Source organism: Stigmatopora nigra, chromosome 20 (assembly GCF_051989575.1).
Source record: "Stigmatopora nigra isolate UIUO_SnigA chromosome 20, RoL_Snig_1.1, whole genome shotgun sequence".
Taxonomy (NCBI): Eukaryota; Metazoa; Chordata; class Actinopteri; order Syngnathiformes; family Syngnathidae; genus Stigmatopora; species Stigmatopora nigra.
The window spans coordinates 2,574,496-2,598,701 of NC_135527.1; the positions used below are offsets into that span (position 1 = coordinate 2,574,496).

The 24,206-nt window shown below is 41.0% G+C and overlaps 1 protein-coding gene and 4 non-coding genes across 6 annotated transcripts; 1 reads left to right on the forward strand and 4 right to left on the reverse strand.

The window, feature by feature from the left end:
- Window positions 1-390: 390 nt before the first annotated feature.
- LOC144213394 (uncharacterized) lies at window positions 391-12,680 on the reverse strand. 2 transcript variants are annotated; one of them, XR_013329946.1, is made up of 3 exons: window positions 12,114-12,680; window positions 5,428-5,968; window positions 391-4,973 (listed from the first exon to the last, which is right to left on the reverse strand). XR_013329946.1 is itself a non-coding variant. In XM_077741835.1 (3 exons), exons 1-3 carry the CDS (start codon window positions 12,223-12,225, stop codon window positions 3,967-3,969), a joined length of 1,368 nt encoding a protein of 455 aa, XP_077597961.1. In that variant the 5' UTR covers window positions 12,226-12,673; the 3' UTR covers window positions 391-3,966. The 2 variants fall into 2 exon arrangements, 1 of the variants encoding a protein (XP_077597961.1); XM_077741835.1 differs by having other exon boundaries at window positions 5,720-5,968; window positions 12,114-12,673.
- Window positions 12,681-14,440: 1,760 nt separating this feature from the next.
- trnal-aag (transfer RNA leucine (anticodon AAG)) lies at window positions 14,441-14,522 on the forward strand. Its single transcript has one exon. It is a non-coding gene; the product is annotated as a tRNA-Leu (tRNA).
- Window positions 14,523-17,895: 3,373 nt separating this feature from the next.
- trnai-aau (transfer RNA isoleucine (anticodon AAU)) lies at window positions 17,896-17,969 on the reverse strand. The gene has a single exon. It is a non-coding gene; the product is annotated as a tRNA-Ile (tRNA).
- A 1,309-nt stretch (window positions 17,970-19,278) lies between these two features.
- Window positions 19,279-19,352, reverse strand: trnai-aau (transfer RNA isoleucine (anticodon AAU)). The gene has a single exon. It is a non-coding gene; the product is annotated as a tRNA-Ile (tRNA).
- Window positions 19,353-22,761: 3,409 nt separating this feature from the next.
- On the reverse strand, window positions 22,762-22,833 carry trnam-cau (transfer RNA methionine (anticodon CAU)). Its single transcript has one exon. It is a non-coding gene; the product is annotated as a tRNA-Met (tRNA).
- Window positions 22,834-24,206: the final 1,373 nt, after the last annotated feature.

The following is a 24,206-nucleotide window of genomic DNA, read 5'->3' on the forward strand; positions in this document are numbered from 1 at the left end:
TGACTTCAACAAAGCGTTTTTTAAAGACTGTTCTATATAAGTTTGTTCAATACGTAAAATGCAATACTAGAGAAGACAAAACTCTTGACCATGTCTATTCTAACATCAAACATGCTTATAAAGTCACTTCCCTCCCTCACCTAGCAGGATCTGATCGTGGCCGGTCTACTTGCCGAAAGACATTTAGCCGACTGACATCTGGCCGACAGCCAACTCGACGAAAGACCATCTGGCCGAACGTAGAATTAGCCGAACGAGTATTTGGCCGACCGACTATCTAGCCGAAGAAAATTTAGCCGATGTGCTTGCCCCGCCCCCGGTCGTGTGTGTACAAGTTTTTCAACCTCGGCCCGCGGGCCCTACGCAACCCGTTACTGATAACAACATTCATTTAGAATAACAAGGACATTTATTCACGGCCAAACAAAGACAGGAGTTATAACAGTAGATACTGTAATTTACATCAGAATACAACACATTGAGTAATATAATGACAGAAGAAAAAAAGGAGTTATAACAATAGATACTGTAATTTATACCATCATAGAAAACACTGAGATTAATCTTTGAATCATTGAAATAATTTTGAATATATATTGCCTAAAATAATGGTGTGTAAGAGTTTAAAAAGAAGTGTTTCATGGCATTTTCAAGCTTTGTTCTCTAAGCCTTCTAGTCTGTATTTTAAAATCCTACTGGCTGACTGAAGATAGGTGAAAGACAGTTAGCGGTGACGCGCTCGAGGGGGGATGACGCGAAGTATCAAATGCCAAATTACGAGTCTGTAACTATCAATTATTTAGGTTTTTTGCAGAGTAAACGCACCTTATAGAGAAGCACTACCAATTTTGTCATGTGCAGTTTCTGGGTGTGATGACAAGTGGGCTCTTGTTGTTGGTGATGACGACATGGCCTATGTCCGATTATTATTATTATTATCCTTATCCTTATCCTTATCCTTATTATTATTATTATTATTATTATTATATTGTTATTATTAGCCCAAACTTTTGTTTAAATAAACTCTGTCCTTAGAAATATTTCCCTGTCTTTCTATCTAAAGACTGACCCACTGTTCATTCGGAGAGAGTTGTGAGGACGACATACTGTGAGCGTGTTGGCAGCTGCTTGAGCTCTCTCCCCATCCCGCAGTCCGGTAATAAACCTATTTCCTATTAAATTGATCTCTCTCTCCCCATTCTGCAGTCCGGTAATAACCTATTTCCTATTAAATTGATCTCTCTCCCCATCCTGCAGTCCGGTAATAAACCTATTTCCTATTAAATTGATCTCTCTCTCCCCATCCTGCAGTCCGGTAATAAACCTATTTCCTATTAAATAGATCTCTCTTTCTTAACTTGCTCCTGAAGTTGTATTATCAGATCTATCATACTTTGGTGCCAAAAACCTGACCCAACAGCCAACAATTGCCGGAGCGACAACGGAGCACGACGGCAGCATCCTCCATTGAAAGGGTCAACCCGGCGGACATTCCCGAACCAGGGCAGGTTTGGAACGAAAAAATCATGAGTTCACCCTTTGATTTCTTTCTCCATGAAGTGTGATAATTTGAATGAGTATTATCACTGCGGTAGTGTTGAGTCGGGGACTCCACTGGGAATGTTGAGGCGGGGTGGCCACAGGAGTGTTGAAGTAGGGACTCCATTGAGTGTTGAGTTAGGGACTCCGCTTGGTGTGATTTGAAATATTTTGTGAATCAAGAAGTATTGAGATCAATTTCGGCAAATTTAGAATATAATTGTTGTTTAAACTATTAAGTAAGTGATTAAAATGGGTTGGAGAGCGACAAGTGAGGTGGGTCTGTTGCCAGACTGCAGGATGGAGATCAGAGGTTTACCGGATGTGGGGTATGTGCGGATGCGTAGTGTGTGTGTGTGTGTGTGTGTGTGTGTGTGTGTGTGTGCGGGGGGGTAGCCTGTGTCTCCCGCGATGGGTGGAGAGGCATGGTTTCTGTCCCAGGTTGAAGGACGTGGAAGGGTTGATGAACGTTGAAGAAAATATTTTTGGTAAGTGAATAGAAAAGATTTTGTTAAGTGAATAGAAAATATTTTTTGGTAAGTGAATAGTAAAGAGTTTTGTAAGCATGAAGAAATTAGAAAAGATTATTGCAAGCACATTGAAAAGAAAGTGTAGGAAAAGCAGCTGAAGGTGTGACAGAGATTGTGACAGAAAGAGAGGCAGAGAGAGAATGAAAAAAACAAACACAAAGACAGTGCACGATAGGGAATTCTAAATAATCATTTATTTATAGTAATAATGTCACCCAAATTGTACCTGGCTGGTTTAAATAAAAATAATTGACAGTTTTGTCCTGAGCGGGTGAAATATGCTTTGGCGTGGGTCATATTAATAACTGTTAGAATATTAATGATATTACGGATTACATAAGCATCGAACAATTGATTTCAACCAAATTCCGTTGAACTATTTCCTTTGGGAATGATTATTGCTGACAGGACAGCTAATTTGCAGACCACTGATGTCTGATTAGGAGTGTGTCCATCTGCCTTCTTGAGTTTTTGATTGGCTGGCCACCGAGATATAATCCATCGGTTAGATATCTAGGCGGAAAAGGATTTTGAAATTTGAAATCGATTCATGAAATCGCCAATAAACCTATTTTAAGGGTCGGTGGTGACAAATTATGGGAAAAATATTTTGTCAAATGAAAAATTTTGATGAAAATGCAGCATTGAAAAAGAAAAAAAAAAGCTTTAAGGAAATGCATTGAATTTGGGTTAGCAGAGGGAGACATCTTCTCCAGGTGGTGCCTTAAAGTGGGAACGTCCCACATGCTGACCAACCAACAGACGTGAAAATAGCCGAGAGGGGGATGTGGATCAACCTTTTGCACTGTAAGAAGGTTCTCTCAGTTGAAAACTTTGAGTAGACATGTGAGACTTTCTGACGTAATGATAGGTTCATAAATAATTACCCTTCCGATGTAATTATCAATCACTGCAGGCAACGAGTAACATGCAAAGCGCTGTGACCGGGGATCCGGTTCCACAACGGGGATGGCTTGACTAGTTCCTCTCGGGCTCATGGACACAGACACTTTTGAAAGCTTTGATACCATTTGTAACTCTTATTGCTCTCATGCTTGTTATCCTAACCTGTTGTTTACCCTGCTTCTCAGCTTTGATCAAATGTACCATTAATGCCTCATTTGAACATACCATGATTGTTGAAAACCAGCTAATGCTAACTCATATACACATACAACCATCCACACACCAATCTGATCCTGATTAATGTCTTTCCTTTTCTGAGACACCAGACCATGAGGCCATCGTCCCAGGCGGGAGGTCAAGGGAGCAATTTTCCATCAACTGAGAGAGGGATCTCGCCCCCTTCTGGTTGGTCTAAACTCCAGTTCGAAGTAATTTGTGAAGAATTTTGTTCAAAAGTAGTGTCGCTAACAAACGAAGTTCTGATGCTTTTATACTCAAAACAGGAGAGAATTGTAAGATCCCATTAAGTTAAAAAGACAAAGTCGCTTGGCAATTGCTTGTTCATACTGTATCAGTTTTTGTAAGTATAGAATCAATGTTGTCATGGAGACTTGCCACTGATTAAACAGACTTTGCACAAAACTGAGGATAAAAATGGGTTGTCTCCCATGTGGGTTCTTGTATACATTTTAAATTTTCCCTGGTGTTAAAATGTTTTACCAAACTGAACATGACGTTTTTTCTACCTGTGTGGATTCTTGTGTGAAGATTAAAGTGATCCTCCCGTGTTGATTTTTTTACCACAAACTGAGCATGAAAATGTTTTTTCACCAATGTGCGTTCTTGCATGAGTAATTCTGTTTTCCTTCTGTGTAAATGTTTGACCACAAACTGAGCATGAAAATGGTGTCTCCCATGTCGGTTCTTGTTTACATTTTAAATTTTCCCTTGTGTGAAAATGTTTTACCACAAACTGAACACGAAAATGTTTCTACCTATGGATTCTTGTGTGAAGATTTAAGTGATCCTTCCGTGTAAATGTTTTACCACAAACTGAACACGAAAATGTTTTTTCACCAGTGTGGGTTCTTGCATGACTAATTAAGTGTCCCTTCTGTGTGAATGTTTGACCACAAACTGAGCATGAAAATGGTTTTTCTCCAGAGTGGGTTCTTGTATGTCTTTGTAAATCGTGCTTTCTAGAACAGGCTTTACCGCAAACTGAACACAAAAATGGCTTTTCACCGGTGTGTGTTCTTGCATGAATAATTAAGCTTCCTTTCCATGTGAATCTTTGACCACAAACTGTACATGAAAATGGTGTGTCACCTGTATGGGTTCTTGTGTGTCTATTAAATATTCCCTTGTGTGTAAATGTTTTACCACAAAATGTACATGATAAGGTTTTCTCCCCAATATGGCTCCACATATGTCTTTTCAAATGTGCCTTTTTCCCAAAGGTTTTCCCACACTGAAAGCATTTGCAGAGTTTGTCGTCACTGGGATTTTTCTTAACATCTTCAACATCATGATTGTCAAAAAGCAAGTCGTCGTCATCTGATAAAGGAGCAATTAAAATTTCTGCTCGCCATCCTTCTACTGAGCTGCCGCCCAGAAGCTCCGCACCTTTGTTGGCCATGGCCAAATCATCTTCACTCTTGAAAGGCTCGCCAGTTGACCATTTGACACAATCCTCATTTTTAATTGGATGTTTTTCTTCTCTTTTGCACTGTTGATGGAACTCTGGCTCCTCCTCTTTGATTTGTAACCAAGTTGAGGCCATTTTAGGCTCCACACCTGTGCTGGCCCCGCCCAAATCATCTTGCCACATCAAGGCCTCACCAGGCGACCAGGTGACACCATCTTCCTTCTTTTGGATTGGAAGTTGCTCTTCTCTCATTTGTTGCTGAGGGAACTCTGGTTCTTCCTCTTTGATTTGGGGGAGCTTTTTAAGGCCAACAGAATTTTGCCCATCAGGAATAAGATTTTCCCTGAAACCTGCAAAGGAAAAAAGATACTATGTATCACTACATATAGTTGAAAATGGGATTTTTTTTCTCTAACTTTTATAAGATTATTATCACGGCGTGGTTATTTCACAAAAATATATGCCAGAAAATGTACGTTTTAGGTTTGACCCAGTCATTCAGTACACAATTTAAAGATGAAATAGTGTTAACATTCAGATTATGTGAATATTTAAAATATTTTATCCTTCTCAGTTATTGTTATTCATCACATACACCTCCAAAATTATTCCTAAATCGAAATATTGACTGTCCTAATGTCACCAAACAGATTCCGGTTCGAGTGATGTAAAAATAAAGAATGTAAAGTTTTTAATCGGATATTTATGAGCAGGTAAATGGTTCTAACCAGTGTGGGTTCTTCTGTGTATTTCCTTCATTGTAAATGTTTGACTGACAAACTAAGCATGGAAATGCTCTTTTACCAGTGTGTGTTCTTGTGTGGGTGTTCTTTTTGATAAAAGGCTTTACTACTAACTGAGCACGAAAATGTTTTTAGTGCCAGTGTGGCTCCTTGTGTCTTTTCAAATTAGACTTTTTCCCAAAGGTTGTCCCACACAGAGCATTTGCAGCCACTGGGATATTTCTTAAGACCATCATCGTCATGAAGCACTTTGTCACCATCTGGGGGAGGAACAATGACATTGTCTGCTTGCATTCCTTCTGCAGAGCTGCAGTTCACAGTCTGCAGATTGTCTTCCCTCCTGAATGGCTCACCACTTGACCCGGAGACATTTTGCTCGTCCTTTTTTATTGGAGATTGCTCTTCTCTCTTGTACTGTTGTTGAGGGAACTCTGGCTCCTCCTCTTTAATTAGGGGCCAAGCTGAGGCATTTGCAGGCTCCGCCCCTTCGCTGGCCACGCCCAGATCTTCCCTTTTCACGGACACACATGATGACCAGGTGAAATGATCTTCCTCCTTTTTGATTGGAAGTTGCTCATCTCTCATTTTTTGTTGAGGGAACCCTGTAAATACACAAAGATAAATTAACATTTCCCAATTCAAATGACTGAATTCCTTGTTCACAGGAATGAAACCAAACAGAAGAGAGCGCCATTAATTCAATTCGTCACCTTGCATTACATACCACTCTAGTATTCTATCAACACCAAAATGCGTTTAAGGCTTTTTTGGGTGTATTTTTACAAAGAAAATGAAAAGTGGGGAGTAAAGTATCTTCACATGTGATGGTAGGCCCTTTAAAATTGCCCAAATCTTTTTTTGAGCTTTCTAAAACATTCTTTTATAAGATTTTAATTCAGTTACAGTGGCACCTCTACATACGAACTTAATTCGTTCCAGGACTGAGCTCGTATATAAATCTTCTCGTAACTCGAACAAACCTTTTCCATTGAAATGAACTAAAAACAAATTAATTTGTTCCAACCCTCTAAAAAAAACACCTAAAACTAGATAGTGTTCCCTCGGTTATTGCGGTTAATCGGGACCGGGACCACCCGCGATGAGTGAATTTCCGTGAAGTAGGGATTCCCCTTCAAAAGTGCTTAATTTGAATTTAATTTAAAAAAAATTACCCCCCTGTGTACAGTACACCATATAGAATACGGGTAGAGAGAGTGCAATTCATGTTATAACAAAAACACTGTAAAATATGTTATCTCAATGTAATAGTTGTACTTTTAAAAAAAAAACCTAAAAAATCCGCAAAGCTCTGAGTCCGCGACAGCTGAACCGAGAAGTAGCGAGGGAACACTGTATTGGATTGGAAAAAAATCTTTTATTTCTTCTTATTTACCATATATTAACAAAATAACGCAACTAGTGGTTTAATAGTAAGAAAATGTGTTTAATAGGATTAAAATTAGACAGATCGCGCGAGGGGAGAGACAGACGGACAGAGAGAAAGGAGGGGGGGCTTTCCACATCAACACACACATAACAGAACAAACAAACCAAATTCAACTTGGATTAATATATACAGACACTAAAACATAAGTTTAATGTAATTTTACAGAAATCTTAATTCTAATTTTGTTTCAATTTTTTCTCAGGCCACCCGGACGTTCAGCGGGAGTTTTTAAAAGGAACGCATCAAGGGTTGTTTGTATTAGCCTTCCCTTCAAAATATTTGATAAATGACTCGTGTGACAGGGTGAAGTAGTTGATGTTATACATGAGTGCAGGTGTTAAGTTAAAAAGGGACTCATGCCGCTAGCATGCGTTAAACACGGGGCGATGACGTAATGGGCACGCGCAAGTCACGCAGTGATTAACCAATGGTCATAGACCTTGGTATAGTATAATAACGGGCTATTCAGACATTTCTCTAAGTTGGTTTGAAATACAACAAAGGACCTGTCTGATTATTTCACCCGTCTTTTAAAGGTATGTTGCTTTGTTTTGAATAACGATTGAGTGTGAGATGTGCAAGAGGCAATAGTAGCATGTGAGAAAGAACGTAATGTTTAGTGATGCTTGTTTACTTTTTTATGTGTGCGCGTAAATGTGCGAGTCTCGGGTATTGTTTAAAGCGAGCTACCTTCGACCGCTGGTTGTTTACTTTTTTTATGTGTGTGCGTGAATGTGCGAGTCTCGGGTGCATTGTTTACAGCAGGCTACTTTCGGCCGCCGTTATAAGGATAGCATAATAAGTATGCAGTATATGACGGCCGGAACAAAAGGTAACAAGTTACAATACTCATAAGTTATAATCGTTTATGCAGCAAGTACATTGCTTTGGATTATAACGGGTTGTTAATATGTTACTATGTATATATTTGAGTGTTATTGTATATTATGTTTTGTGTGAATTGCTTTGATATAACTAAAGTTGGTTTGAAATACAACAAAGGACCTGTCTGATTATTTCACCCGTCTTTTAAAGGCGAAATACCGCCACCCCGTGGAAAATCACAGGTACAACATTTTTGGAGGCACCGCTGGGATTGCTGCTTAGATGACCAGTATTCACAACCTGACTACTGAATGCTGAGCCAGCAGAACCAACCACATCCAGGAACAAGACAGTGAGGAGAGGCGTTGTGGTGAAAAGGGACATGAAGTTGGCAGAGTACTCGTCATCTGAGGCCAGTAGAGATCATCAGAGAGACTGTAAAAATGTGCCAGTTCAGTGCTCACACTTTTGCATCATAAACCAAACTCCTACTGTGTTGAGAAAATGGAAATGGAACGAGAGCAGTTACGCCTGGAAGTAGAAGAAATGTTTTACAAGCTAACAGTTAATGACCTGTTAGAAATATGTGATTTCCTTAACATAGGGAAAACGAAACGCATATCAGAATTCAAATTGTTGTGTCACATCGCTAACCACCTGGAAAGGAACGAACTCAAAGACGAGGACAAAGGTATGTCTGAGTTGTTAAAATTAAAAGAGGGGATAAGGATGTTGTATGAAGACAGAAGACTGGGGTGGCAGAGACTTTTTGGGGCAAAGCAGGCAATAAATAGTGAACACTTGGCCTCTCTTGAGCGCGAAAAAATTCTCAAGAGGGACCTTGAAGCCATGAAACAAGAACAAGCTAGGCATAATGAAGAGAGCGATAAGCAAAAAAGAGATTTGTTGGAGCAGCTCTCTGCGAGAAATGAAGCTATAGAAACTTACAAAGCTGAGAGAGAAAATCAGCGGTACGAAATTATAGAATTGAAGAACCAGCTTGACAAAACAGTTGGCTGTTTAGCAAAGGCAGCAACAGATGTGAAGGCAAAAGAATTGAAACTTTTATCTTATGAAGAGGAAATAGCCCAACAGAAAAAACTCTTGGAGCTAGAAAACTTGCATACTGATGAAATCGTTCAATCTAAAGATCACATCATCAAAAGACTGGAAGAGGACATATCGCAACAGAGAGAAGCCTTTCAGAAAAAGATTGACCATCTTGAACTTCAGTTTGAACAAGCCGAGCAGCAGAAAACTGATGAGATTAGAATTCTACAAGAAGAGCAAAAGGCTCTGGAGAAACAGGTAGACATGCTTGTTGCGGAGAAGGAGAAACTTTTTCAGACCAAGCAAGCAACAGAAAGAGAGAATATGGCATCTCTCCAGAGGGAGGAAGTACTGAAAGAGGAGCTTGAATTACTGAAGCTGGAAAAAGTTACATTCTTGAAAGAAAGGGAACAAGAACAGGCGAATGAGAGGTTAAAGATAGAATCAACAAGAGCTTTGACCCAATATGGTAGAGATACTGACAAGTCACCCCTTGAATGTCAAAAATCTAGTGAATCAATTCCTACTCAACAGACGAAGACGAGTAGATTCCCAAAGGTCAAACCAAAACCAGACATTCGGACATCAAGAAACGTACAAGCTAAACCTCTGAACGCAAAAGAAATGAGCTCCTCTTCAAATATTGAATCCGCTGGCAAAAGGACAAATGAAACTGAACCAGAACCGACGGAGACACAGAAATCGAATTGGAAGGAGCCTGCAAATAAACTTGTGCATGTTTACAACTGTACCCGTTGTGATGTGACAGGTTATTCACCATTTTATCTACTGTTCGGGAGGTCGCCAAGGCTTCCAGTGGACATGCTCTTTGGACTGTGCAACAGGTCCGATACAGATGGACAGCAGGACTATGTGGAGAAATTGAGACGAGGGATGAAGGAGGCGTACACCATTGCCACCGAGAATGCACGGAAAGCGGCAGAAAAAGGTAAAAAGCACTATGACACTAAAGTAAGGAGTTCTGTGCTACAACCAGGAGAGCGCATCCTGATGGAAAACCTGACATCAAGAGGAGGACCTGGGAAACTCCGTGACTTCTGGGAAGATACAGTTCACACAGTGGTGAAGCAAATGGGATTTGACCTACCAATTTATGAAGTTAGGCCAGAAAGAGGTAAAGATCGTTCCAGAGTTCTGCACAGAAATCTACTAATGTCTTGTGACCATTTGCCCGTTGAGATAACACCAGAAGAAGGGAAAATCGGCACGAGGACGCCGAGAAAGAAACAGCAGCCGGCATCTCATCAGGAGTCAGACGAAGAAAGCGATGACGAAGATGACTTCCACTATGAGCTACGCCAGCTAAATGAGAGAGGTACCCAAGAGATGGAGCCGGAGCACAGGCCACTGCCTGTGGACCAGACACACGAAGTGAGGGGCCCTGCTTCCGGACCAGTACAAGTAGAAGAGGACCATCAGCTGGAGGACCTGCCTGGTGAGGGAGCAAACCCTCCTCTTGAAGGTCCTAGTGATGAGCAGTTATCAGAGACTTCCCCGCCAACCGCCGTGACGGAACCTGAGGCGCTGACTGATGAACGGCCGAGAAGGGAGAGACACCCACCACGACGTGCGACCTATGACCATCTTGGAATCCCCTCCTGTTATAGTACACAGTCACCGCAGGAGCGGCTAACTGTTTACCCTGCACCAGGAGTGGCCCCTTGGTTAGTACACCTGCATCCATATTACCTGCAGCCACCTTTTTTGTTTGGACTCCAACAAGCTTGAACCTACAAGGAGGACGTGCATGATGCGGTCATGGACTGTCATGGACTGTCATGGGCTGTCATGGACTGTCATGGACTGTCATGGACTGTTATGGACTGTTATGGACTGTTATGGACTGTTATGGACTGTTATGGACTGTTATGGACTGTGATTACTGTGCCATCCAGTAAAACGTGGACCGTACGAGTTGTGGATTATATTTGAACTGTGGCCCGTGCCGCCTGGACTTTAATGAGCATCGGCTCACCAAAGTGGAAATGTTTGGGAGCATATTAATGTCGGGACGACATTTGTTTTTGTGGGGGAGAGTGTGACAGGGTGAAGTAGTTGATGTTATACATGAGTGCAGGTGTTAAGTTAAAAAGGGACTCATGCCGCTAGCATGCGTTAAACACGGGGCGATGACGTAATGGGCACGCGCAAGTCACGCAGTGATTAACCAATGGTCATAGACCTTGGTATAGTATAATAACGGGCTATTCAGACATTTCTCTAAGTTGGTTTGAAATACAACAAAGGACCTGTCTGATTATTTCACCCGTCTTTTAAAGGTATGTTGCTTTGTTTTGAATAACGATTGAGTGTGAGACGTGCAAGAGGCAATAGTAGCATGTGAGAAAGAACGTAATGTTTAGTGATGCTTGTTTACTTTTTTGTGTGCGCGTAAATGTGCGAGTCTCGGGTATTGTTTAAAGCGAGCTACCTTCGACCGCTGGTTGTTTACTTTTTTTATGTGTGTGCGTGAATGTGCGAGTCTCGGGTGCATTGTTTACAGCAGGCTACTTTCGGCCGCCGTTATAAGGATAGCATAATAAGTATGCAGTATATGACGGCCGGAACAAAAGGTAACAAGTTACAATACTCATAAGTTATAATCGTTTATGCAGCAAGTACATTGCTTTGGATTATAACGGGTTGTTAATATGTTACTATGTATATATTTGAGTGTTATTGTATATTATGTTTTGTGTGAATTGCTTTGATATAACTAAAGTTGGTTTGAAATACAACAAAGGACCTGTCTGATTATTTCACCCGTCTTTTAAAGGCGAAATACCGCCACCCCGTGGAAAATCACGGGTACAACACTCGCACAAATGACCTCACAATACGATAACGTGCGAATACTTGCCAGCTTTTCAGGGTGCCTCTATTCTACAAAATCTGAAAACTCTTGCCACTTCACTAGCATGTTTTTGATATCCTTTGTAGCTAGGGGGTCCCAATCTTCCACCTCCTCCTCGCTACTGAGTTCCAGCAACAAATTTTCACTTTCCTGGAGCTCGATTAAATCCTGTGTCACGATTTCTTCGAGGTCCTCAGCAATTAGGTCATTCACATCTGCCCCGTTAACCTCCAGCCCCAAAGAATTTCTAAGTGACATTATATCATAATTTCAATATGGGAAATGCAAAATCCACCACGCGCTCGCAGATATATTTTAAACACGAAAAATAATAGAAATAAAGACAGTGCCATGACCACCTGGCTTGGTCACATCTCGAAATTTTGATCGTATCTCGGGCGAATTATTGGATCGAAATGTTCGTTGTACCACAAGCTGATCGTAGGTCGAGGTACCACTGTATTGTTTATAATATTGTATACATTTCAACAACTACCATTAAGCCTTAATGATTAAGGGAATATGTGCATATTAAAAAAACTGAACCCACCTTCTAGTCTGTGAAGGACAACTTTTGCATGCACTACTTTGCAAAGTGTCGAGTTTTCATCGTGAAACTTTGCTGGTCTTTTCGCACACGCGAATTCTGGTGCAGACGCCATTGATAGGTGCTAGCTAGGCTAAGCTAAAGTAGACCGCAAAGCTTCAGAGTTCTTCGACGACGTGAAGACTTGTTCCTTCAATACATGCTAGCAGGCCAAGTGAAAGAAGACTTTAAAGCTTCGGCCAGGTCTTGACAATTATTTTGACTGATATTTAAGGCCGTAAAGTAGCCAATGCTAGAGACGTCTGCGAAACATAGGTTGAGTAAAATGACGGATACTGCGCATGCACGGTTCTAGCGTCACTTCTTTTGATAGCATTCGCTCATAAAATCAAACGAGTCGGACATATGAAATAAACATTATTCAAAGGGTATGACTTGTGGTTTGAGCAAAAATGTTTGCGCAGGTTTGAATTAAATTGAAAATTAACTTAAATATAAATCATTTGAAGATCGCATCTCAAAAGGATGCGACGCAAAACTCGCCGATTGGCATCACGGGAGAAGCAGTTCTTCATTGAAAAGGTTTGAACTCGCAGGAATCAGTCTCTTATTTAGGTACCGCTCTGTCGTGGTCAGGAGATTTTTTTTTCTCGATTTAATTTCAGTATTCGTGGACACTGTACAGTGTACACAATAATTAAGACACTGTCAATCACAACTTATCAAAGAAGAGCATTTTAAAGAAATCATATCAGAACATTGGCAATTTCTCAAAGCTGTTATGAAACCCATAAGGAAGTTTCTTTTTTTCTTTTGTTTACATTATTCCCTTAATTCAGACTTCTTCTCCATCTCAGAAGTATCCCCCAAACAGTAATTTCTTGCATTTCTCACAATTGAAATATTATTTAGTATTGTAGCCATATTTTACACACCAAACATCATTTTAACTGTACACAATATCCATTCTCCTTTCTTTCTTCCTTCTTTTATATCGCCATCCAAGCTCATGATGAAGGTCGGGTCTGTCCTGTCTGGCATAGGGATTGCAGTCAAAATGGATTGGACATCTCTACCTGTCAATGGCAGCTAATGACTCTCACACCTAGTGGCAATTTAGAATGTCCAATCAGCCTAACATGCATGTTCTTGGAATGTGGGAGGAGACCAGATTACCTGGAGGAAACCCACGCAGGCCTAGGAAGAACATGCAAACTCCACACAGGTGGACCAACCTGTTCTTGAACCCAGAACCCTAGAGCTGTGAGGCCACCCGCAACACCGGGCCACCCCAAATGTCATTCAATATATAAAAAAAAATCTTCTTTTAACCCGATTTCGATACTCTGAAAATGACGCGATCGGGCCCGATTTTTGCTAAATTCTGATACGATTTTCGATCGGTTGGCATCCCTAAGAAGAATGTGAAATGAGTTATTAATTTTAAGAATTAATAATTGTCAAGATCAGTTTTTTCACAGCAACTGCAACATTTGAAAGTGAGATATTTTGCTTCTGCAAAAAAAGCAATGATTGTATCTAGAAGAGAACAGTCTCAAATCCATCGACCTCTGGGTTATGGGCCCAGCACAATTCCGCTGCGCCACTCTGCTTCATGTCATCTGTGGTATGACAAGCTGCTTTTGTGTGTTTTTTAAAGGTGTTCTTGTGATTGAATGTTTGACCACACACTGGGCAGGGAAAAAGTTTTGTTTCCTGTGTGGATTCGTTCTGTGATGTTTTAAATTGACCTTCCAAGTGAATGTTTAACTACAAACTGACAAAAGAAATGTTTAACCTGTATGGGTTCTTTTGTGTGTTTTTAAACTATAAAAAATAGCAATCTTCTTGAGGATTAGCATTAGTGTCTCTCATGACACCAAAATGAGAGCAATTTAACTATGGAGGGGTGCCCAACTCCGGTCCTCATGGGCCCCTTTCCGGTCTCTTCTCCATATCTCCCTCCTCCCAATTATTTTATTCAGGCGCAATGATGGAGGTACACATGGAAAAAAAATTGATAGGGGCCCTCGAGGGCTGGAGTTGGGCACACTAATGTAATGTAAATTTCATTCATTCATCTTCTATACTTCACATCCTAGAAAGTGTTACGGGGGTTGCTGGAGTCTATCCCACCAGGCTTCAAGCAAAAGGCAGACAACACCAGTAAGCCGTAGGGCACAAACAACCATTTGCACTCACAATCATACAGCCACTATTGGGAAGTGAGGCTACGCCTGCCTGCAAGTCAGCTAGGTGTCCCACTGCACCCTCAGAGATCTGGGAGTGCTTCCTATAGGTTTGTGGAAACCTTCTACATCTACATCTAAGGTAGTGTGGCCGAGCGGTCCAAGGTGCTGGATTAAGGCTCCAGTCTCTCAGGAGGCGTGGGTTCAAATCCCACCACTGCCAATATTCTGTTTTAATGGGTGCAAATGGCTCTTCCCTGACTTTCCAACTAAAATGTGAAAACCACTGGGGAGGGAGCCGAGACACGGTTGAGTAAATAGGAGCCTCGTGGTTTTCCACCACTGTGTTTGTTAATATCCACAAAATACATTTGTTCTGTGTTCAAGCCATCATGGATGAAAGTCAATCGTTGGAAGAAATTCAGCAAACATTTTTTGAGAAAAAAACCCTAAAAGAAAATCTGGAAAAACATACTCTTTTGTGTAAAATTAGAAATTTGCAAAAAATAGACAAAATAAACAAAAATGGGCCGAAATAGCGTTTGTCGGGGAATATTTTAACCACTGAGTTTCTTTCTCTGGGACAAAACTGCCAAAAAAGAGATAAGCCGCTTTTTACTTGCCAGGGGAAGTTGCCTTCTGCTCACATTATGTTGTCCAAACGGCATGTTTTGCCACGACTGTTACATAACTCTCTCACAAACCAATCAAAGTTATGACCGTGAACTGGCCGCGTGAAAATGTGTTGGTTTGGTAAGGGTCCCTCCACTCCATTGAGTAGTAAATCCTTATTATTGCTCTACTTGGTCGGGTGAAGTCGCATGTGGGCATTTGTTAAGAGTTTCATCACAATAATATCGCGTATGAATTTGTTTCCCTGCAGAGCACATGTGTTAAAGTGGCGGCCCAGGGGGCAAATCTAGCCCACCGCATCAATTTGTGTCGCCCGAGAAAGTCAATCATGAGTGCCGACTTTCTGTTTAAGAATCAAATTCAAATGAAATGAAATTTCCATAATAAATAACAATTTGTCAAAACCAAGGCTCATCCAGTAGTTAGACTTGGGACCTCATGCAACCTTGAGCAAGAAACATACCACTAGACCAACGAGCTAGAGGTGCCCACACAATTAAACTTTTTTCACAGATGGCTGATGTCACATATCACCCGACAAATCAACGGCTTGTTGGGGAGCTGAACCCGGGACCTCTCTCACCCTTAGCTAGAACCATACCAATAGACCAGCGAGCCAGATGTACCCATTGAATGACACTTTTTTTCTCAGATGGCTAATGTCCCATATCACCCCACCAAAAATCACAATTTGACAAAGTAGGAGCCCGTCTGGGAGTTGGACCCGGGTCCCATGGCAACCTTAGCAAGATTCATGCCACTAGAACAATGAGCCAGGGCCTTTCCTACAGTGACACTTTTGTTCTCAGGTGGCAAATAGGACATTTCATGCCCCATAAGAGATCACATTCGACAAAGCAAGGGCTCGTCCGGGAAGTGGACCCGAGACCACCCAAAGCGAGAATCATACCACTAGACTAACGAGCCCTGGCATGCCCAAACAGTGACACTTTTCTCTCATGTCTCATATCTACCCCATAATAGATCACAATTTTACAAAATAAGGGCTAGTCCAGGAGTTGTGCCCGGGCCTTCTCCCACTCATTGTGAGAATCATACCACTAGACCAATGAGCCTAGTCTGCTCATACATTGATACTTTTTTTTCTCAGTTGAAGCATGTGACATATCAACCCCCATAATAGATCACAATTCGACAAAGCAAGGGCTCGTCCGGGAGTTTGACCCAGGACATCTCGCCACCAGACCAATGAGCCAGATGTGCTCTCTGAATGACACTTTTTTTCTCAGATGGCCAATGTCCCATATCTCCATAACTACACACCCCGTACATCGTTGATTTTATAATCGTGCCTACCCACAGCACAGGACACTTTCCGACAAACTGCCCCAAATCTACCTGCCAGAGACTAGTATCAACAGGGTTTTCAAAAAATTGCCATTTCCAGGATGCGAGTCTCATTTCTCAAATGAACCATCACACCCTTTTGCGCATTTGGAGCCTCAGTCACAACATGCTGACATTTACGTGGACTCACCAGGGATGCCGTCAGAAGGGTGTTGTAGACGCCGTGCACACGGTCTCTTTCTCAGACGTCGATCAGTAGCGCTTGGGTTCCCACTTCGGCGTATTGACCTCCAAGGCTCTTAGGACCAAAATGTTAGGTTCATCAATAATTATACTTTAATATAATTATAAAACAATACAGGGGGACACCTGATTCAATTATATATATTTAATTAATTTGGCATCTCTGGTGATCCACTTTCAAGGGAGAACACATTCCGACATCGTCCTTGTCACGAATAATTCTACCGTGCGGTAATTTCTCCTGCCCCTTTAAGGCCATAAATCAAAACAATAAAAATGTTATTGATTAATCCAACTGCTTAAGCAAAATCAACACCTGCAACAATCATAGCATATCAAGTATTCAATAACAACAATTAAGGGGAAACTCAAAACAAAACTCCATTGGAATTTAAACCAACAAGCCTTCATGCCATGAAGAAGCGGAAAGAGCGTCACGATTTACGACAATATGCGAGTAATCACGAAGGTTGCTTGGATAGCGATCTTGCTGCATCAGCATTTTCTTAAGCGTCCTTCTAGGCCTGCATTCCTTGTGTAATGGTCCAGCAAACAGTGCTTGGAACGAGGACTCGGTGACTTGTTTCGATCCCGAGTTCTCTTCAGACAAATTGAAGAAAATTTCATACAAAAATGATTAAATGCACACATATATAATAGCATCCCAGAATGACCCCAACATGTTTCTTGACTTCATTTGCATTTTTTTAAACCTACAAATGTGTCAGAGCATTTTAGCCTGACCCTTATGGATCATTTTGTTACCTGCTATCTTAACTCATTATCTGCCAGAGCAAGTAATCCTATTTCATTCCAATTGAGGATAGGCATCCAATCCAATTTGACTGGAGGGTTTGCAGTCAAAATAAATTGAATATCCCTCCCTGTCAATGGCAGCTAATGACACTTACTAGGATGTAGGAGGAGACCGGAGGACCCGGAGGAAACCCACGCAGGCTTTTGGAGAACATCCTAAATCCACACAGGTGGACCGACCTGTTCTTGAACCCAGAACCCCAGAGCTGTGAGGCCACCCGCACCACCGGGCCATCCCAAATGTAAATTCAATAAATCAAAAATCTCTGGTACTGCATTTTGTTGATTAGAATTTAAGAGTTTTTACATTTTTAGTTAGAGATTTTTGCACTTGTGACGCCTATTAAGATAACCTCATTCTGATTTTCTACAGGCTTCCTCATTGGAGGCTAAGCTAAGTTGAGAAACACTGTTCTGCCCGCTTGAGTATGAAGACAAATTTAATTTCAAAACAATTTTGGAAGAGCAGAAATGTGGTGGGAACGAACCAAGCTAGTATTCCCTCACTGAGATGATTCTAATCCAGAGTGGCATCTCCTTCCTTGTGGAGCAGAGAAATTACCAGATCACAGAAACTGAGGAAACATCAAATGTTATGGCCCATGTGGGGGTTGAACCCACGACTTTGGCGTTATTAGCACCACACTCTGACCAACTGAGTTAGCAGGCCATGTGCATTATAAGTTTATGTATAAAAGTTTAGGCTGATATGGTTAGACATTTGCAGGGCTAAGTTGTATTCAAACACAATGTTTTTTATAGCTCAAACAAAATGCTGCAGCCTATCTTACATCACGCGATTCGAAAAAAACAATTACTAAGCGAGTTGGCCACATCGCACAATACAAGCAAACAATTGCAAGGCCAGCTTGTTAGCCTATCTTGCATTCCACGATCTTAACAAACAATAGTAAAACCAGTTTGGCTTGTCTATCTTACATTCTACGATCTTAACAAACAATTGTAATACCAGTTTGGCCACCTGGCTCGACATAAACAAACAATTATTAAGCCAGTTGGCTTAGTCTATCCCACAGCATGTTATAAATCTTACGTAATAAATAAGCAAGAGAGGCATCGATTCGACAGAATGATCTGGGACAGAGACGAGTTAGGATCGATTCTCTCTTGCACGACACCGGTTATGACTCAGATGCCTGTTTTATTTATGTGTGCATTTGTGAATGAATGCCTATTGGTGAAACTATCACTTGCCATAAAGAAATACTTTTTTTTAAAGATAAATCTATAACAGATGAAGTTCAATGTGCCCCTTTTTGACAAAATCGAAAATCAAAACTAGATAAAGGCAGGGTCATTGGTGCAGTTTTTCTTGATCTCAAAAAGGCATTCGACACCTTTAACCACCAGACACTGCAAACTAAACTGTCAAATTTTAATTTCTCACCGAGCATTGGATTGAATCAGACTAACAGAAAAACAGTTTTGGGGGGTACCGCAAGGCTCAGTGCAAGAACATACACCAATTGTGTCTCATCTCGTGTTCATGCAAGCTAGCAATTAATATGAAAATCTAAGGTTAAAAATGATAGCCCACTAGCATTAGCAAGGTAGCTCAGTCAACTTACCAGACAGATAAACAACTCCGGTACAGCATTAAGGGTTTTTACATCTTTATTTGGAGATTTTTGCACTTGTGACGACTATTAAGAGTAATCCTATTATGATTTTCTACAGGCTTCCTCATTGGAGTCTAAGCAAAGTTGAGGAGCACTTTTCTGACCGCTTGAATATGAAGACAAATTTAATTTCACAACAATTTGGGAAGAATAAAAATGTGGTCAGAACAGACCTAGCTTTTATTGCCTCACTGAGATGATTCACATCCTGGGTGGCATCTTCTGCATTGTGGAGCAGAGAAATTACCCGATCCTAGAAACTGAAGAAACATCAAGACAAGATATTATGTTATGTTAGGGCAACATAAGTTCTATTAGGCAAGTACTACAAAGAGGTCATGGCCCATGTGGGGGTTGAACCCACGATTTTGGCATTATTAGCACCACACTCTGACCAACTGAGTTAACAGGCCATGCACTGCACAGCCCATATATTTTCATAATGAAGCAAATGCAACACGTCAACTAGCTAAACACTTATGTTAAGGCAAAAGAAGTCCGACTAGATCATTTCAATTGACTTTGGAGTTGTCATGGCCCATATAGAGGTTAAACCCACAACCTCGGCATGATAAGCACCTCACTCTGACCAACTGAGCTAATCAGCCATGTGCAAAATGGCCATGATTTTTGTGTGATGACCGCAATTGCAAATGTCAGCTCACTAAACTGTTACTTTACGGCAAAATGAATAATTTTAGGCAATCTTAACTTACTCTAGGGCAAGGGTGTCAGACGGTACAAAATGATGCAGAAGGCCAGATTTGTTCCCCGGGCTGCCTCTTTGACACCTGTGTTCTAGAGAGGCCGTGCCTGTTGAGCGGTCGAACCCAAAACTTTGGCATTTACAGCACCATGCTCTGCCTAAATGAGATGAACAGCAATGTGCTGGCATTGGCTCGGGTGCGACTGTCGGGCCAATCGGCATGAAGATGCGGGGATGGACGGGCGAGCGGCGAGCTTGAACGGATGAGGTCGAGTGGGGAGCGGCAAGTGGGAATTGAATGTCCTTCTAATAGGGGAACGAAACGTTTAAGTCTCCCGGGCTTCAATGGCATCTGAGCAAACCCACCACCAGGTTGTGATTGGTTGAGAGCTCCATCCCTCTCTATACCCGAGTATCCAAGACATGCGGGTGTCCTGGTGCCAAATGCACATATGGGCACCCTTATGCTTGAACAAAGTGTTCATTATTGTCAATCAACTACGAGTGCCGATATTCAACAATTGAACATCAGTCAAATTTCGATCAGGGGGGACGTTCTTCCCAATCAATCCATCCAGTTCTCACATCAACATTGAAGTCCGCCAGCAGAACATGGAGTCCCCCTAACGAGCACTCTCCAGCAACCCCCCCCCCCCCCCAAGGACTCCAAAAGGGGTAGATACCCTGAACTGCTGTTTTGTGCATGCACACATACAACAATCAAGTGCCATTCCCCCACCTGAAAACGGAGGGATGCAACCCTTTTGTCCCACGGGCAACTCCAGAGCCAAACTATTTCGAGCCGGGTTTTCTCAACCTTACGCTCAGGCTCTTCCTAACCGCGTCCGGGCGAGGGAAGATTTTGTCCAATAATGTTGCTCATCATAAGAGATCCTCTGAGCCATTCTTCGTCTAATCCCACACATCAAACCAGTTGGCCATGGGTAACCCTACCAGGGCTACAAGGCTCCGGTCAACATTGGTCCAAGAATCACTGGGCCTGATTAACCCCACGGGAGACAACATCAGTTCCTTTTTTGTAGAGGCAAACTACCCCACTTCCAAGAGTTCTTGAAATTGCCTTATAGATTCATACACATACTTGAGAGCATGTTACCAACAAAAAAATGCAGTATCATTTAAAAAAAACAACTGAACAAGACAGGTAAAAAAATGTAAACAATCGAAAATTACATCTAAATATGATCAATGAGGGACCTTTTGATCTTAAGTCTAACACTCTCCCAACTGAGCTACTACAGCTGATTTGTAAAATGAACAACCAACTTGAATTGAAAATTGACTCATGGCTTACTATTCCATGGGCTTTACCCAAGACTCATACATTCATGCATACACATCAAAAGTAAATAAACATTACTAAACATAATCTTCTTTCTCACATGTTAAACACTGCACAGTCGAACCTTGTGATACGACCACTTCGCCATACAACATTTTGTCTTACGACAAACATTTCGATCGAATAATTCGCCTGTGGCAGTAGGTCTGTCCACTCTTTTTGTTTTTCGTGTTTTACAGCCCCTCTATCTTTTTTTTAAATTACATTTGCATATTTCTTATAACATTCCTTTACTTTGTACATTATACTTTTTACTTTAATGATGAGTGATGAGTATGTTAATACTTTACTTCTTTTTTCTGTTTATGTTTCATATGTACTGTTAAAGGATGCAGTTTTTTTATATGTATCGTATCTTGTGCTGACCCGGCCTATTTGTCAAATTTTTAAAGTCAATGTGACAGACGTGCCAAGGGTGCCCATACGGTGACACTGTTTTCCTTAGGTGGCTAATGTGAAATATAAATTGTATTCTTATATTTAATCTTGCACCCTTTTGCACTCTGATGTATTAAAAGTTACTAGAATAGAATTTAATTTACACCTATTGGTTAAAATGTGCCCAACACCTTTTGTACTCCACCTCCTTCATTTGTAATAACGCCTCCCATTTTTATGACTTGTCTTATCTCTATTAAAAACACAGTTGAAGCAGCTTTTCAGCGGGAAATAGCTTTGGGGAGCCTGGAGAGTTATCACACTCTCCGGCCTCTGAATTGTTGCATCCCCGCCCCTGCAGACGCGGCCTTAACTTTCATTATATCTGCCTCAGTATAACTTCCAATGTTCGAGTTTATTGAGCCAACAAGCTAGAGGTGCTCTTAAACTGACACTTTTTTTCTGAGATGGCTAATGTCCCATATCACCCCATCATATATCATAATTCAATAAAACCAGGGCTCGTCTGGGAGTTGGACCCGGGACCTCTCACACCTAAAGCGAAAATCATACCACTAGACCAACGAGCCAGACATACACATACCATGACACTTGTTTTCTCAGATGGCTAATATCCCATACCACCCCACCATATATGACAATTCAACACTTTTTTTCTCAGGTGAAGCATGTGACATATCAACCCCCATAATAGATCACAGTTCGACAAAGTTATGTCTCATCCGGGAGTTGGACCCAGGACCTCTTTCACCCTGAGCTAGAATTTTAACACAAGACCAATGAGCCAGAGCTTGTTTTCATTATTTTAAAACCTACAAATGTGTCAGATCTGTTTAGCCTGACCTTTATGGACATGCTTGTGACTTGCTATCTTAACTCATTATCTGCCAGAGCAAGTGATCCTATTTCACTCCCATTGACGACAACAGGCATGCAATACAATTTGACTGGAGGGATTGCAGTCAAACTGGATTGGACATCTCTCCCTGTCAATGGCAACTAATGACACTCACACCTAGTGGCAATTTGGAATGTCCAATGTGGGATGAGACCGGAGTACCCGGAAGAAACCCACGCAGGGGATAACATGTTAACTCCATACAGTTGGACCGACCTGGTCTTGAACCCAGAACTGTGGGGCTAACCGCACCACCAGGCTGCCCCAAATGTCATTCATTGAATCAAAAAATTTAGCTTATACCCGATTCCCATACTCTGAAAATGACACATTGAAAATGTGAAGTGAATTATTAATTTTAAGAATTAATCATTATAAAGATCAGTTTTTCACAGCAACTGCAACACTTGAAAGTGAGGAATTTTGCATCTGCAAAAAAAAAGTAATAATTGTAAGTAGCAGAGAATGGTTTCGATCCATTGACCTCTGGGTTATGGGCCCAGCACGCTTCCGCTGCGCCACTCTGCTTCTTCTCATCACTACCTGTTGGGTTTATTCGATAATTATATTATATATGTGTGCAGTTAATCATTTTTGTATGAAAGCTTCTTTAAATTGTCTGAAGAGAACTCGGGGTCGTATCACGTCACTGAGTCCTCGTGCCAAGGACTGTTGACCTGACATCTCAATTTTAACTGGCACTTTAGCTGATAGCTAATGTTACTTTACAAATCGAGTGGAAGGATTTTTTTGTTTTATACAACTGTGAGAATTTGTGTTTTTTTTAAGGTTTTGTTGTGATTGAATGTTTGACCACGGACTGGGCAGGGAAAAGGTTTTTTTTTTCCTGTGTGTGGATTCGTTCTGTGATGCTTTAAATTGGCCTTTCAAGTGAATCTTTAACTACAAACTGACAAAGAAAATATGTCTAACCTGTCTATGTTCTTTTGTGTGATTTTAAGGTTTTTGGCAACTGATTTTTTGACAACAGACTGAGCAGGAAAATGGTCTTTCACCTGTGTGGGTTTTTGTGGATTTCGGATATTGTAAAAACATAGTAAATCATACCACATGTCAAAAAGCTGTCACAAGCGTACTACCCGTGTGCATCTTTTCAAATTAAAACTTTCTTTAAACGTTACAAGCTTATTCCCTACAATGTTTGCAGTTGTTTAAATATATAGACATCATCTCTAAACTTTTTAGGTGGTCTAATACGATTAAAGTCAGAAACTGTATTGTAATATAAGTTTAATCTTAACATTTTGAGATTGAAAAGGAGCTTATATTTATTACTTGACATATGTGCAATTGACTTTGTCAAACGATTTTAGATTTATTTTTGGGGTTATGCTTCAAAATAGTTTGTTACAAAATTGCTTTGTATGATGTGGAAAAAGGATACATTTTCAATGTGAAATTCCCTATCACTGTCAAATTTAATATTGTCAGGTATATTTTCTCATAGGTTGGCAAAAATTATTAATTTAATATCAATGTTACTATTTTTAAACATTAAAAATTGGCAATCTTCTTGAGGATTAGCATTAGTGTCTCTCATGACACCAAAATGTCAGTAATTTAACTATGGAGGGGTGCCCAACTCCGGTCCTCGAGGGCCCCTTTGCGGTCTATTTTTCATATCTCCCTCCTCTACCACATCTGAACCAAATGGTCAACTCATTAGGCAGCTGTCCAGAAGCTTGATAACGATCCCAATTATTTAATTCAGGCGTGTTGATGGAGGGAGACATGGAAAACCAATTTGATAGTGGCCCTCAAGGGCTGGAGTTGGGCATGCTAATGTAATGTAAATTTCATTCATTCATATTCCATACTACACATCCTAGCAAGTGTTGTGGGGGTTGGTGGAGTCTATCCCCCCAGGCATCAAGCAAAAG